Source organism: Hemibagrus wyckioides, linkage group LG22 (assembly GCF_019097595.1).
Source record: "Hemibagrus wyckioides isolate EC202008001 linkage group LG22, SWU_Hwy_1.0, whole genome shotgun sequence".
Classification (NCBI taxonomy): domain Eukaryota; kingdom Metazoa; phylum Chordata; class Actinopteri; order Siluriformes; family Bagridae; genus Hemibagrus; species Hemibagrus wyckioides.
This window is the reverse complement of record NC_080731.1, coordinates 5,159,721-5,172,010: the sequence shown is the minus strand read 5'-3', so window position 1 is coordinate 5,172,010 and position 12,290 is coordinate 5,159,721. Positions and strand designations below refer to the sequence as shown.

The 12,290-nt window shown below is 40.9% G+C and overlaps 1 protein-coding gene across 3 annotated transcripts in view; it reads right to left on the bottom strand.

Annotated features, from left to right (window-relative positions):
- Window positions 1-3,291: 3,291 nt before the first annotated feature.
- The window catches only part of LOC131343051 (apoptosis-inducing factor 3), a 34,345-nt gene continuing 25,346 nt past the window's right edge, over window positions 3,292-12,290 (bottom strand). For 2 of the 3 annotated variants that reach the window (XM_058374425.1, XM_058374426.1), the window contains exons 11-21: window positions 11,686-11,816; window positions 11,233-11,348; window positions 9,480-9,551; window positions 9,129-9,192; window positions 8,940-9,016; window positions 8,656-8,773; window positions 7,618-7,716; window positions 7,418-7,493; window positions 6,808-6,912; window positions 5,085-5,102; window positions 3,292-4,565 (exon numbers count right to left, since the gene is read on the bottom strand). In XM_058374425.1, the coding sequence (XP_058230408.1) occupies window positions 4,523-4,565; window positions 5,085-5,102; window positions 6,808-6,912; window positions 7,418-7,493; window positions 7,618-7,716; window positions 8,656-8,773; window positions 8,940-9,016; window positions 9,129-9,192; window positions 9,480-9,551; window positions 11,233-11,348; window positions 11,686-11,816 (919 nt within the window). In that variant the 3' untranslated portion in view covers window positions 3,292-4,522. The remainder of the gene's footprint in view (window positions 4,566-5,084; window positions 5,103-6,807; window positions 6,913-7,417; window positions 7,494-7,617; window positions 7,717-8,655; window positions 8,774-8,939; window positions 9,017-9,128; window positions 9,193-9,479; window positions 9,552-11,232; window positions 11,349-11,685; window positions 11,817-12,290) is intronic. The other variant, XM_058374427.1, reaches the window with a different exon arrangement.

Sequence of the window (12,290 nt, the reverse complement as noted above, 5' to 3'; positions counted from 1 at the left end):
TCCTCCAGGAGTGCTGCATTATGGCTGACCTTGTGCTCTGACCCCAAACCCCATGCCCCCTTCGCATGGATATGCGAAGAAAGAATTTTACTGTGCAGTAATGTATACGTGACAAATAAATACACCTTAACAACATAATTAAAGATGCAGAATTGGTCACAATTTGGTCTCAGTTTGGTCACAATGGCCAAGAATGTAAAGCTGAATAAAATTTAAATGACGCTTTCACTCTTTTCCTATAAATAAACAAATATATATATATATACACTATATTGCCAAAAGTATTCGCTCAGCCATCCAAATAATCAGAATCAGGTGTTCCAATCACTTCCATGGCCACAGGTGTATAAAATCAAGCACCTAGGCATGCAGACTGTTTTTACAAACATTTGTGAAAGAATGGGTCGCTCTCAGGAGCTCAGTGAATTCCAGCGTGGAACTGTGATAGGATGCCACCTGTGCAACAAATCCAGTCGTCAAATTTCCTCGCTCCTAAATATTCCACAGTCAACTGTCAGCTGTATTATAAGAACGTGGATGTGTTTGGGAACGACAGCAACTCAGCCACGAAGTGGTAGGCCACGTAAACTGACGGAGCGGGGTCAGCGGATGCTGAGGCGCATAGTGCGAAGAGGTCACCAACTTTCTGCAGAGTCAATCGCTACAGACCTCCAAACTTCATGTGGCCTTCAGATTAGCTCAAGAACAGTGTGCAGCTTCATGGAATGGGTTTCCATGGCCGAGCAGCTGCATCCAAGCCATACATCACCAAGTGCAATGCAAAGCGTCAGATGCAGTGGTGTAAAGCACGCCGCCACTGGACTCTAGAGCAGTGGAGACGCGTTCTCTGGAGTGACGAATCACGCTTCTCCATCTGGCAATCTGATGGACGAGTCTGGGTTTGGCGGTTGCCAGGAGAACGGTACTTGTCTGACTGCATTGTGCCAAGTGTAAAGTTTGGTGGAGGGGGGATTATGGTGTGGGGTTGTTTTTCAGGAGCTGGGCTTGGCCCCTTAGTTCCAGTGAAAGGAACTCTGAATGCTTCAGCATACCAAGACATTTTGGACAATTCCATGTTCCCAACTTTGTGGGAACAGTTTGGAGCTGGCCCCTTCCTCTTCCAACATGACTGTGCACCAGTGACCAAAGCAAGGTCCATAAAGACATGGATGACAGAGTCTGGTGTGGATGAACTTGACTGGCCTGCACAGAGTCCTGACCTCAACCCGATAGAACACCTTTGGGATGAATTAGAGCGGAGACTGAGAGCCAGGCCTTCTCGTCCAACATCAGTGTGTGACCTCACAAATGCGCTTCTGGAAGAATGGTCAAAAATTCCCATAAACACACTCCTAAACCTTGTGGACAGCCTTCCCAGAAGAGTTGAAGCTGTTATAGCTGCAAAGGGTGGACCGACGTCATATTGAACCCTATGGATTAGGAATGGGATGTCACTTAAGTTCATATGCGAGTCAAGGCAGGTGAGTGAATACTTTTGGCAATATAGTGTATATATATATATATATATATATATATATATATATATATATATATATATATATATATATTTGTATTATTAATAAGAAAAATCGACTTCTGCAAAATTGAATGAAGGCTGGACATGAAAATGTTAAATATACCATCACAGTGAATGATGCCTGGGATGCAGCGCCCACTAGTGGCGGAAGCCTAATATTATAGACTTAGCATTAAAAACGCAAAAACTATAAATTAAACCTACTTTAAGTTATAAAAACAATGCTACGACTGGTTTACAGTGTTGTATAGCTAAACTAAACATATATTTTAAACTTATTGAGTACATTTGTTAAATAAATGTGTAATTTGACCAACACAGCAGTCAATTAAGGGCATTTGATAATCAAACAGAGTCGAATTTAGTTTGTTCCCCCCACAAAACTAATATTACAAAGAAAACGAATAATAAATGATACAAATTTTAAAGTAAATCAAGGAAAATAACAAAAAGTGTTTGTGAAACACTTCAGGAGAGAGAGAGAGAGCTAGCAGTCCTGCAATCTTGTTTATTCTTTATTCAGCTACATGCTAACGCTAATGCGCTAACAGAGTTGCTAACACAATCGTCATTTCATCTCTCTTTCTCTATCTTTCTCTCTCTCTGTGTGTGTGTGTGTGTGAGAGAGAGAGAGAGAGAGAGAGAGAGGAAGTGCTGTTGATCATTTTAATGTTTAAGAAGGACACATTATGACCAGGAGCTACATCACGTCATGGCCATTATGTAACTCCAGGTTAACAGAAGAGCATAAAGCTACAAGGTCAGTTGTCAGGATGATCTAATATGTCCTGTCACACACAATGTCATAACACAACTTCATGTCACTTGACACAGCCGATGCTTTAACTTTAATAATAGGATACCTTATGTGACATTAGGTGCTTATGTATTATTTTGGGACACCCCTCCATATCATTGAATTCAGGTGTTGTTTTTCAGGGGTTCGGCTCGGCCCCTTAGTTCCAGTGAAAGGAACTCTTAATGCTTCAGCTTCATACCAAGACATTTTGGACATTTTCATGCTCCCAACTTTGTGGGAACAGTTTGGGGATGACTCCTTCCTGTTCCAACATGACTGCACACCAGTGACCAAAGCAAGGTCCATAAAGACATGGATGAGTGAGTTTGGTGTGGAGGAACTTCACTGACCTCAACCTGATAGAACACCTTTGGGATGAATTAGAGTGGAGACTGTGAGCCAGACCTTCTCGTCCAACATCAGTGCCTGACCTCACAAATGGGCTTCTAATGAGGAATGGTCAAAAATTCCCATAAACACACTCCTAAACCTTGTGGAAAGCCTTCCCAGAAGAGTTGAAGCTGTTCTAGCTGCAAAGGGCGGGACGACTCCATATTACATTCATGTGCATGTAAAAGCAGACGTCCCACAACTTTTGGCGTTATAGTGTAGCTTGGAATCTCCTTGGTGGCATTCTGACAATGAAAACTTACCAGATTCTATACATTTTATTGTAAATGTTGTGTTTTATCCGTTTATATCTGTTTATCACGACATCCATTGATGGAGTCCATGTTTAAACAAATTTAACTGTGAATGGATCAGAACCAGATGATTCACATACACCTGACTTACCTTGCAGTTGACATTATTAACACCGTCCAGTTCCAATGAAGATATATTATATAATTTTGGAATTAACCAGCACTTTCTGACCAATCAGAATCCAGAAATCACAAAAGAAAGAAAGAAACCGTAGAGCATCAGATTTATTCTTTTTATTTATAACAGCACAAACCCCTTTGATAAGATCCTCCTATCCCTGAGTTAGTAACAAAAAGGAGTTTCAGGAGGTCAAAACTACCAGTTCAGCAATCAGAATTATTGCATACTATCTAAAAATAGAATTATTCATCGGTCAATCGATCAATCCGACAATCAGAAAAAAGATAACGGCATATACAAGCTTACAGTTTCATATCGCTAGCATTATTATTATTATTATTATTATTATTATTATTATTATTATTATAGAGGTATAGGTTTAAATATGTACTTATATTATTTTTTGTGCAATTAAACCAGCAAGGCAACCAAAGTTACCATAAGAGGTACATTATATTAAAGAGCTGTTAGTCAGCATTATATGGGCCTGATGCTAAGGAACATGCTTTTCTCCGTTAAAAAGGGAAGTTCAAGCTACTGATTTTGATATTATTAGATGTGTCTACTAGTCTCTTGTGATACCAGGCCAGGTTTCAGACTCCTTAATTGATTAAAAAACAGACTTGTCTACGTTAAAAGGTCTGTGGGACGTCCACTAAACCACCTGAAACCTGGCCTCCGACTTCAAGCAAGACGCATTTGTGCTGATGATCGTACTTGATTAGCTTACATTTCTAAATATTCCGATACTTGTGATTTCTCGAAGGCTTCGTTGTTTTTGTTTTTTTTTTTTCCAAAACAAGGCGATGTCATAGCAAACGTCGTACCAAATTGGGCATACAAACACAAGAGCTGATCTTTAACTCCGTAGCTAATAGGTAGCATTACAAACTTGCAAAGGTTTTTAGTAGAAACGAAACCATCGCTTAATGTTACAACGCATTTTCCAGGTAAGAACTATTTACAGTGTTGCATGTACAAAACAAAAATCTTCCCCTTTCAATGCCTCTTTATAAACAATGTGTACAGGTGGTCGCTTCATGCGCAAGCAGAAAAAGGCCAAGCTCAGCGTCGCGTCAGTTTCCGAAAAACCCGACCGTCGTCTCGTCACAAAGCAGCTCCGGGTTATTGTAAGGTTAGTGTTGAGCAGGTCTCGGTGTATCCACAGCTCTGTGGAAAGTCTTAGGGTTACAGGGTAACAGCTTCATGCCATATGTGAGCCCGGGTTCGGCTTTTACGCCGCATAAATGTGCAGGAGATTCTTCAGCAACTCATCCCGCATGCAGGATCCCAAATCAGCAGCACTGACATTAAACAGCTCCAAATGAAAGTCGTGGGGGGAGTGGGGGGAGGGGGGTATCTCACTGCAGACCTTTATCTATCAACCACGAGATATCTCCCGTCCTGCAAAAACAAGCAACCGCAATCAGTCAAGTAAAAATAAGAAAGGAATAAAACATGATGGTGTATGACGGCTGTATTCTTTCTCCCCCTTTTCCAATATGTTCCAAAGTGTTTTATTCCTCTTATACCACAGCGATTTGCCAATGAATAATAGCTTCGATTTATGAATGAGCGACACATTATGTTTTTCTGCCTTGAAGTGCAGCTTAATTCGGACAATCCTGAAGATTTTCCCATCTTGCAAACTAATACTGAGTGTCACTGACACTGGAGACTCCTTTCATAAATGTTACATAATTATCTTCGGCATCATATCAACAATTATGTGTGTTTTTTTCCCAAGCCATTTATGATTATATGGAGCGTCCACCTACAAGCCCCTATATGAACATGCGGATGCTATAGAAACGATAGCGTAAATGAATCAACAGATGAATCGACCAATCAGAAGGGAGAATTCAGCAGTGCTGTGGTATAGAGCAAATCTATTATTATTTATAAAACAATATGCTTCCGTACTTGCCGTGGGTGAACATCCTTCATTTCATGAAAGCACAGAAAACAGGGCAGATAATAACAGTTTAGGTACAACAAAGGAAGATTTTTACTGATTCCCTGGGAGTTTACTACTCATACACACTGTTTATTCCCATGCATTGGCTTTGGTTTGATGCTTTTCTGTTGGGTTGACTTCTTTCTGGCTGTTAATTAGCCTCCAGCCTTACTGATTTATCTCAACCACTTAAACTTCTCACTAGTGATAGGACATTAAATTGGATGAAGATTTAAGTACTTCTATTAGCAGATCGGCCGGCCGTTGCACGTAGGAGCCGAGTATTTTAATATCGTGGAAAAAACTGCTTGATGAACCAATCGACATATGAATATGGAATGATTGACAGTATGTGATTTCTTTAAATTCTCCAGTGATAACTGACCACCAGGAAACCACGCCCTCTTCTCTCATCTGGCAATCTTTTTGGTTCCGTTTTCACCGAAAAACATTAACAAGGCTATAATGACTGTGAAATCTAACACTACAAATACTTCTAATGTAACTTATAGCAGAAACTGGAAAGTGTGTATATTGAGTGTAGACACTGATCAGACCACCTGCCTAATATTGTGTTGTATCCCCCTTTTGCTGCCAAAACAGGCCTGACCAACAAGGCACGGACTCCACTAGATCCCTGAATGTGTGCCGTGGTATCTGGCACCAAGATGTTAGCATCAGATCCTTTAAGTCCTGTAAGTTGTAAGGTGGGGCCTCCATGGATCAGACTTGTTTGTGCAGCACATCCCACAGATGCTGGATTGGATGGAGATCTGGGGAATTTGAGGCCAAGTCAACACCTCAAACTGGTTGTTGTGATCATCAAACCATTCCTGAACCATTTCTGCTTTGTGGCACAGTGCATTATCCTTCTGAAAGAGGCCACAGCCATCAGGGAATACCGTTTCGAAGAAAGGGTGTACATGGTCTGCAACAATGCTTAGGTAGGTGGTATGTGTCAAGGTAACATCCACATGGATGGCAGGACCCAAGGTTGACACCAAGATGTTAGCAGCCTCCATGGGCCCCAAATCGCAACTTACAGGACTTAAAGGATACTTTTGACAGATACTGACCACTGCAGACCGGGAACACCCCACAAGAGCTGCAGTTTTGGAGATGATCTGATCCAGTGGTCTAGCCATCACAATTTGGCCCTTCATCAAACTCGTTCAAATCCTTACGCTTGTCCATTTTTTCTGCTTCTAACACATCAACTTTGAGGACAAAATGTTCACCTGCTGCGTAATATATCCCACCCCCTAACAGGTGCCATGATGAGGAGATCATCAGTCTTATTCACTTCACCCGTAACTGTTATGCCTGATCGATGTAAATGTTTTAGGTAAGAAGTAGACACTAGGAGGAAATAAAATCTCCCTGTGGACTACACATTATTTCTCATGGATGCTGGCAGGTCTGTATTTGGTGTTAATGCTACGTTCACTGATACAGTGACGAAGCGATCAGAGACTAATTTTCCATGACTTAAGAATACAAAGTGTACACATTTTTACTGGCATGGTATTGTGCAAGTCAATAACTCTTTACAAATTATTTAGGTATTCATCTTAATACATAACACCGTAAAGTAACACCAGCGCATGCGGTTATGAAAGTGAAGGATGCAAGTCTGGACCTATTAACAGGTCCCAGAGTTCCAGAGTCTAAACAGTAAAATGTACTCACTCCACATCACGCTTCTTAACCGTCTTTCCAGATCCGAACACCTCCGCGACCCGAGACACAATGGGGTCATAGTTCATACTGGCCACAGCGATCACCTCCTCGCTCCTACAGAGACAGTAAAGATGTATAGATTGAATCATTAAAGGGGTTTGTTTTTATAGGAAGTAATCAACCATCAGCACCTTCCTACCACAGAGTAATCTTATACTACAGCACGGTGGTACTTTTTGTCCATTAACAGTTACAATTACTGTTGTGGAACGTCTGCAAAGCAAATCAGTTCCTGTTAGTCTTATGTTATAGCAGCTGTGAGCAGTTTTCAGCCTGATTTGCTGAGATAAGCTGCAGTTATAGGACATTTTCTGACCAATCAGATTCAAGAATTCAAGAATGCCTTGGAAGAGGTGTATTAAGAAGTGGTACAAACAAAACAAATAACCCAGTTACTCCAATGCAATGATTTATGCAAGCTCATACTGTAATCTATCTATCTATCTATCTATCTATCTATCTATCTATCTATCTATCTATCTATCTATCTATCTATCTATCTATCTATCTATCTATCTATCTATCTATTTGGTAGTCATAGTCATGGTTATTTACTTACTTTGTGTAAAACGCCACAAATTTCAGCTCGTCCAAGTCTCCCTGGATAATGACGTCGTCAAAACCATCCCCGTAACCTTTACCAAGAAACAATTAAGACTGTTCAGGATCGTTTTAAACAATCTAAGTGGCAGTATGAAGGGAATAAACATTGCTTGAAGAACGTCTGTTTGTCAATGTAGCGTATGTCATCTTCTTCACCTGCATAGCGTATGCTTTTTCCAAACATAGCAGTCCAGAAATAAGGCACCGTCCGAATATCTGCAGCTTTTCCCATCATGCCCAGAGCAGCGACCCTCCCTGCAGAGGACAAGGTGTTGCTTTATTATAAATGTGCACTAAATCTGTCCGAGATATTTAATGGTAAAAGTTAAATAGTGTGCTGTAATGAGCAATCATTTATACACACACCGATCATGGCATAACATTCTGAGCACTGCCAGGTGAAGTGAATAAGACTGATGATCTCTTCATCATGGCACCTGTTAGTGGGTGGGATATATTAGGCAGCAGGTGAACATTTTGTCCTCAAAGTTGATGTGTTAGAAGCAGGAAAAATGGACAAGTGTAAGGATTTGAGCGAGTTTGACGAAGGGCCAAATTGTGATGGCTAGACCACTGGATCAGAGCATCTCCAAAACTGCAGCTCTTGTGGGGTGTTCCCGGTCTGCAGTGGTCAGTATCTATCAAAAGTGGTTCAAGGAAGGAACAGTGGTGAACCGGCAACAGGGTCATGGGCCGCCAAGGCTCATTGATGCACATGGGGACACGTACTACCTACCTAAACATTGTTGCAGACCATGTACTCCCTTTTATAGAAACAGTATTCCCTGATGGCTGTGGCCTCTTTCAGCAGGATAATGTACCGTGCCACAAAGCAGAAATGGTTCAGGAATGGTTTGTTGAGCACAACAACCAGTTTGAGGTGTTGACTTGGCCTCCAAATTCCCCAGATCTCAATCCAATCCAGCATCTGTGGGATGTGCTGCACAAACAAGTCTGATCCATGGAGGCCTCACCTCGCAACTTACAGGACTTAAAGGATCTGCTGCTAACATCTTGGTGCCAGATACCACAGCACACCTTCAGGGATCTAGTGGAGTCCATGCCTCGATGCATCAGGACTGTTTTGGCAGCAAAAATGGGACCAACACAATATTAGGCAGGTGGTCATCATGGCTATAGCTGATTGGTATATATGGAGGAAAAGAGACAAGAGTTTTATTTCCTGGTGCTTACCATGGACATGAGCCATCTGCCAGTGAGGGATGTTCACCTTCTTATTGCCACGGAGAGCCAGAGGGAACGTCACTACATCACCGCCTGCAAACACTCCATCCACGTTCGTCTGCATCATCTGAGAAAAATAGAGAAATGTTTTTTTGGTCTTTTAAAATGTGTTGCGTGGTAGCTGACCAGTCGTTTGATGATATCCAACTTTCGCTAACATCTCTGTCAACTCCTTAGATTCAATTCTAACTATGACTACTTGTTAAATCTGTAAATATCAATGGTATCAGTACCTTGTTCACAGTTATGAATCCCTTGGAGTCCATGTGCAAGCCACTTTGTTTGAGAAATGCAGTAGCAGGAGTTGCACCTGAGGATCCATAACACACAACACAGCGAATTCTTACTATTTATTGCTTTAAAGCAGATTTAACGTCGAAAGAAAACCTCCAGGTGTAGTAATGTGTAATACTGAGACTCACCTGTGCCAATAACACACACGTCTGCCCTTAAGACCTTGCCACTTTTCAGCACTACTTCTTTTAACTGAGAGAGAAAGAGAGATCTTTTACGACTATCAGTTAATATTTGCAAATAATGATATATCACTATTGCACTGAAAAATGCGAGCTGAATTTACTTCATTCATATGTGTCGCATGGAATCAAAGCGAATGACATTAACACGATTAGGAATAAAGGAATAAAAGCTGACGAGACAAATAGAATGGTAGAAGACGAGGAAGGAGTGGAAACAGAGACAGATGAAGAAAAATCCATCCATCCATAGCCTTTCTCCGTTCTCCAGCAGAGTTTCTCTCACTTTCTGGATACCTGTCCATGATGGCCTCTCATCTCGGACACCTCGTTCAGCATGTAGAACTTCACCCTGTTCATCTCGAACAGCTGCAAGAGCCAAACGCATACAGGAGAGACATCACAACTCAGGAGAAAACATCAAAATAATACACCTTTAAACATAGTGAGGGAAAGTTCAGGGTTCATCAGATCACCTTAAGATGAAGAACCCTACAAGAATCACTGTAGCCTGTGAACAGGTTCTACGTAGAACCTCAAATGGTTCATCCATGATTTATTAAATAATTGCTTGTTCTGTTAATAGTGATATACTGAATGCAATAATGATCTAACAATGCAGCCAAGCATCATGGAAGAAAGTTATATACACTGTATTGCCAAAAGTTTTGGGACACCCCTCCAAATCATTGAATTCAGGTGTTGTTTTTCAGGGGTTGGACTCGGTCCTTTAGTTCCAGTAAAAGAAACTCTTAATGCTTCAGCTTTATACCAAGACATTTTGGACAATTCCATGCTCCCAACTTTGTGGGAACAGTTTGGGGATGACCCCTTCCTGTTCCCACATGACTGCACACCAGTGACCAAAGCAAGGTCCATAAAGACATGGATGAGTGAGTTTGGTGTGGAGGAACTTCACAGAGTCCTGACCTCAACCTGATAGAACACCTTTGGGATGAATTAGAGCAGAGACTGTGAGCCTGGCCTTCTGGTCCAACATCAGTGCCTGACCTCACAAATGCGCTTCTAGAGGAATGGTCAAAAATTCCCATAACCTTGTGGAAAGCCTTCCCAGAAGAGTTGAAGCTGTTATAGCTGCAAAGGGCGGGACTGCTCCATATTGCATTCATGTGTATGTAAAAGCAGATGTCCCAAAACTTTTGGCAATATGGTGTACATCAATCAAAATATAGAACATTTTTGGCCTAAAGGCTTCTTAGGAGTTTAGTAACGAACTCTACGACTCCAGTGTCCCTTTTTTCCTAAACAAAAAGGATCTATATAGAACAATGGGGTGTTGTACGTAGCCAATAGAACCTTTTCCCAGTAATGATTCTATATTGAACCATGTTAGTCTACATAAGGAACAAGTCAACAAAGACTTGAGAGTCTACTCTCCATTTTATTTCCCTATCTTGTCCTGATTTTTGTGCAGTTTTCACCAATTTCACTCTGTTTACTCTCTCTGTACATAATCTGCAGTGATTGACTGGTTTATGAGGTTTGGAAAAGCCCCGATAAACATCTCCATCGTTCATGTCCAGCTTTATGATACACTCTCAGCCTGTTCTGAAATGCCGACGCAGACATTTTGTGAAATCACATCCAGTCTCCATGTAGGTTAGATCTCAGGAACTGGGTCCTGATATGGCATAATATATCATCTTGTCCTTGTTCTGCTTGTTGTTCTAATGAGAATGTTTAATATCACTGAATTTATCTTCTGTGTATGTCGGCGTTTTTTTAGTGGTAGTGAGAAAGCTATGATTTCTTAACCCTTAAAACATTCCATCATGGTTTTTAAACAGATTGTGTTTTTAGATTTGATGATATGATTTTAGATCAGACGAGTGATGTCTGCTCGACGTTAGTAAGCACTCTCACAAAAGTAATGGTCCTATGTAGAACCTAACCTGGTTCTACAGTCCAGGTGTTGTACAGATACCAGGAAGATCCCAATGAAATGCCATTTTTTGTTCCCCAAAGAACAGGATTTTTTATTTTAGGGAAAGGAATGCAGTAAAGGTAAAGGTAATGAAGGTGTTCTGACCTTCATCAGCGCTTTTCCTACTTTCTCCCCCAGGGCTTTACGGAAAGGCACCGCATCAATGCCAATCACAGAGACTGAGTGAGCTTTATCTGTAAGAGCAGCTGCAACCTCCATACCTGAACACAGGTGAGCACTTATTAGAGCAAATCATATGAAAAATTCCTGTATTGTAGTCAATAACTCAAGTTAAATCCCACACATCTGTAGTTAGATTACGTTTACACCCATGGACCTGAGCCATAAATAAGTTACATACTTCATAGATAGATAGATAGATAGATAGATAGATAGATAGATAGATAGATAGATAGATAGATAGATAGATAGATAGATAGATAGATAGATAGATAGATAGATAGATAGATAGATAGATAGAAACCTGATGCTCCTGCATGACCCAGGTCAGATAATGTTTACAGGTTTTATACCACAGCCTTCGCCATGACAACTCACCGACAAACGAAGTCCCCACGATGACCGCGTTCTTGCTGCTGGCCAGTCGGGCTATGCTGTTCGCATCCTCAGGAGTTCTCAGATGAAACACGTTGCTCACGTCTTTACCTTTGTAGTTAATGGACTTGGGCCTTCGAGAAAGAGAGAGAAAGAGGGAGACAGAGTGAGAGAATATAAGCAGGAGAGAGAGAATGATTGAGAGATAGATAGATAGATAGAGAGAGAGAGAGAGAGAGAGAAGTAGACAGAATTATGAGAAAGAGATGAGAGAATGAAAAAGAGAATTGTTGATAGAGAGAGAGAGAGAAGTAGACAGAATTATGAGAAAGAGATGAGAGAATGAAAAAGAGAATTGTTGATAGAGAGAGAGAGAGAGAGAATTATTGAGAAATAGATGAGATAATTAAAAAGAGAATTGTTGATAGATAGATAGATAGATAGATAGATAGATAGATAGATAGATAGATAGATAGATAGATAGAGAGAGAGAGAGAGAGAGAGAGAGAGAAGTAGACAGAATTATGAGAAAGAGATGAGAGAATGAAAAAGAGAATTGTTGATAGAGAGAGAGAGAGAGAGAGAGAGAGAGAGAGAGAGAGAGAGAG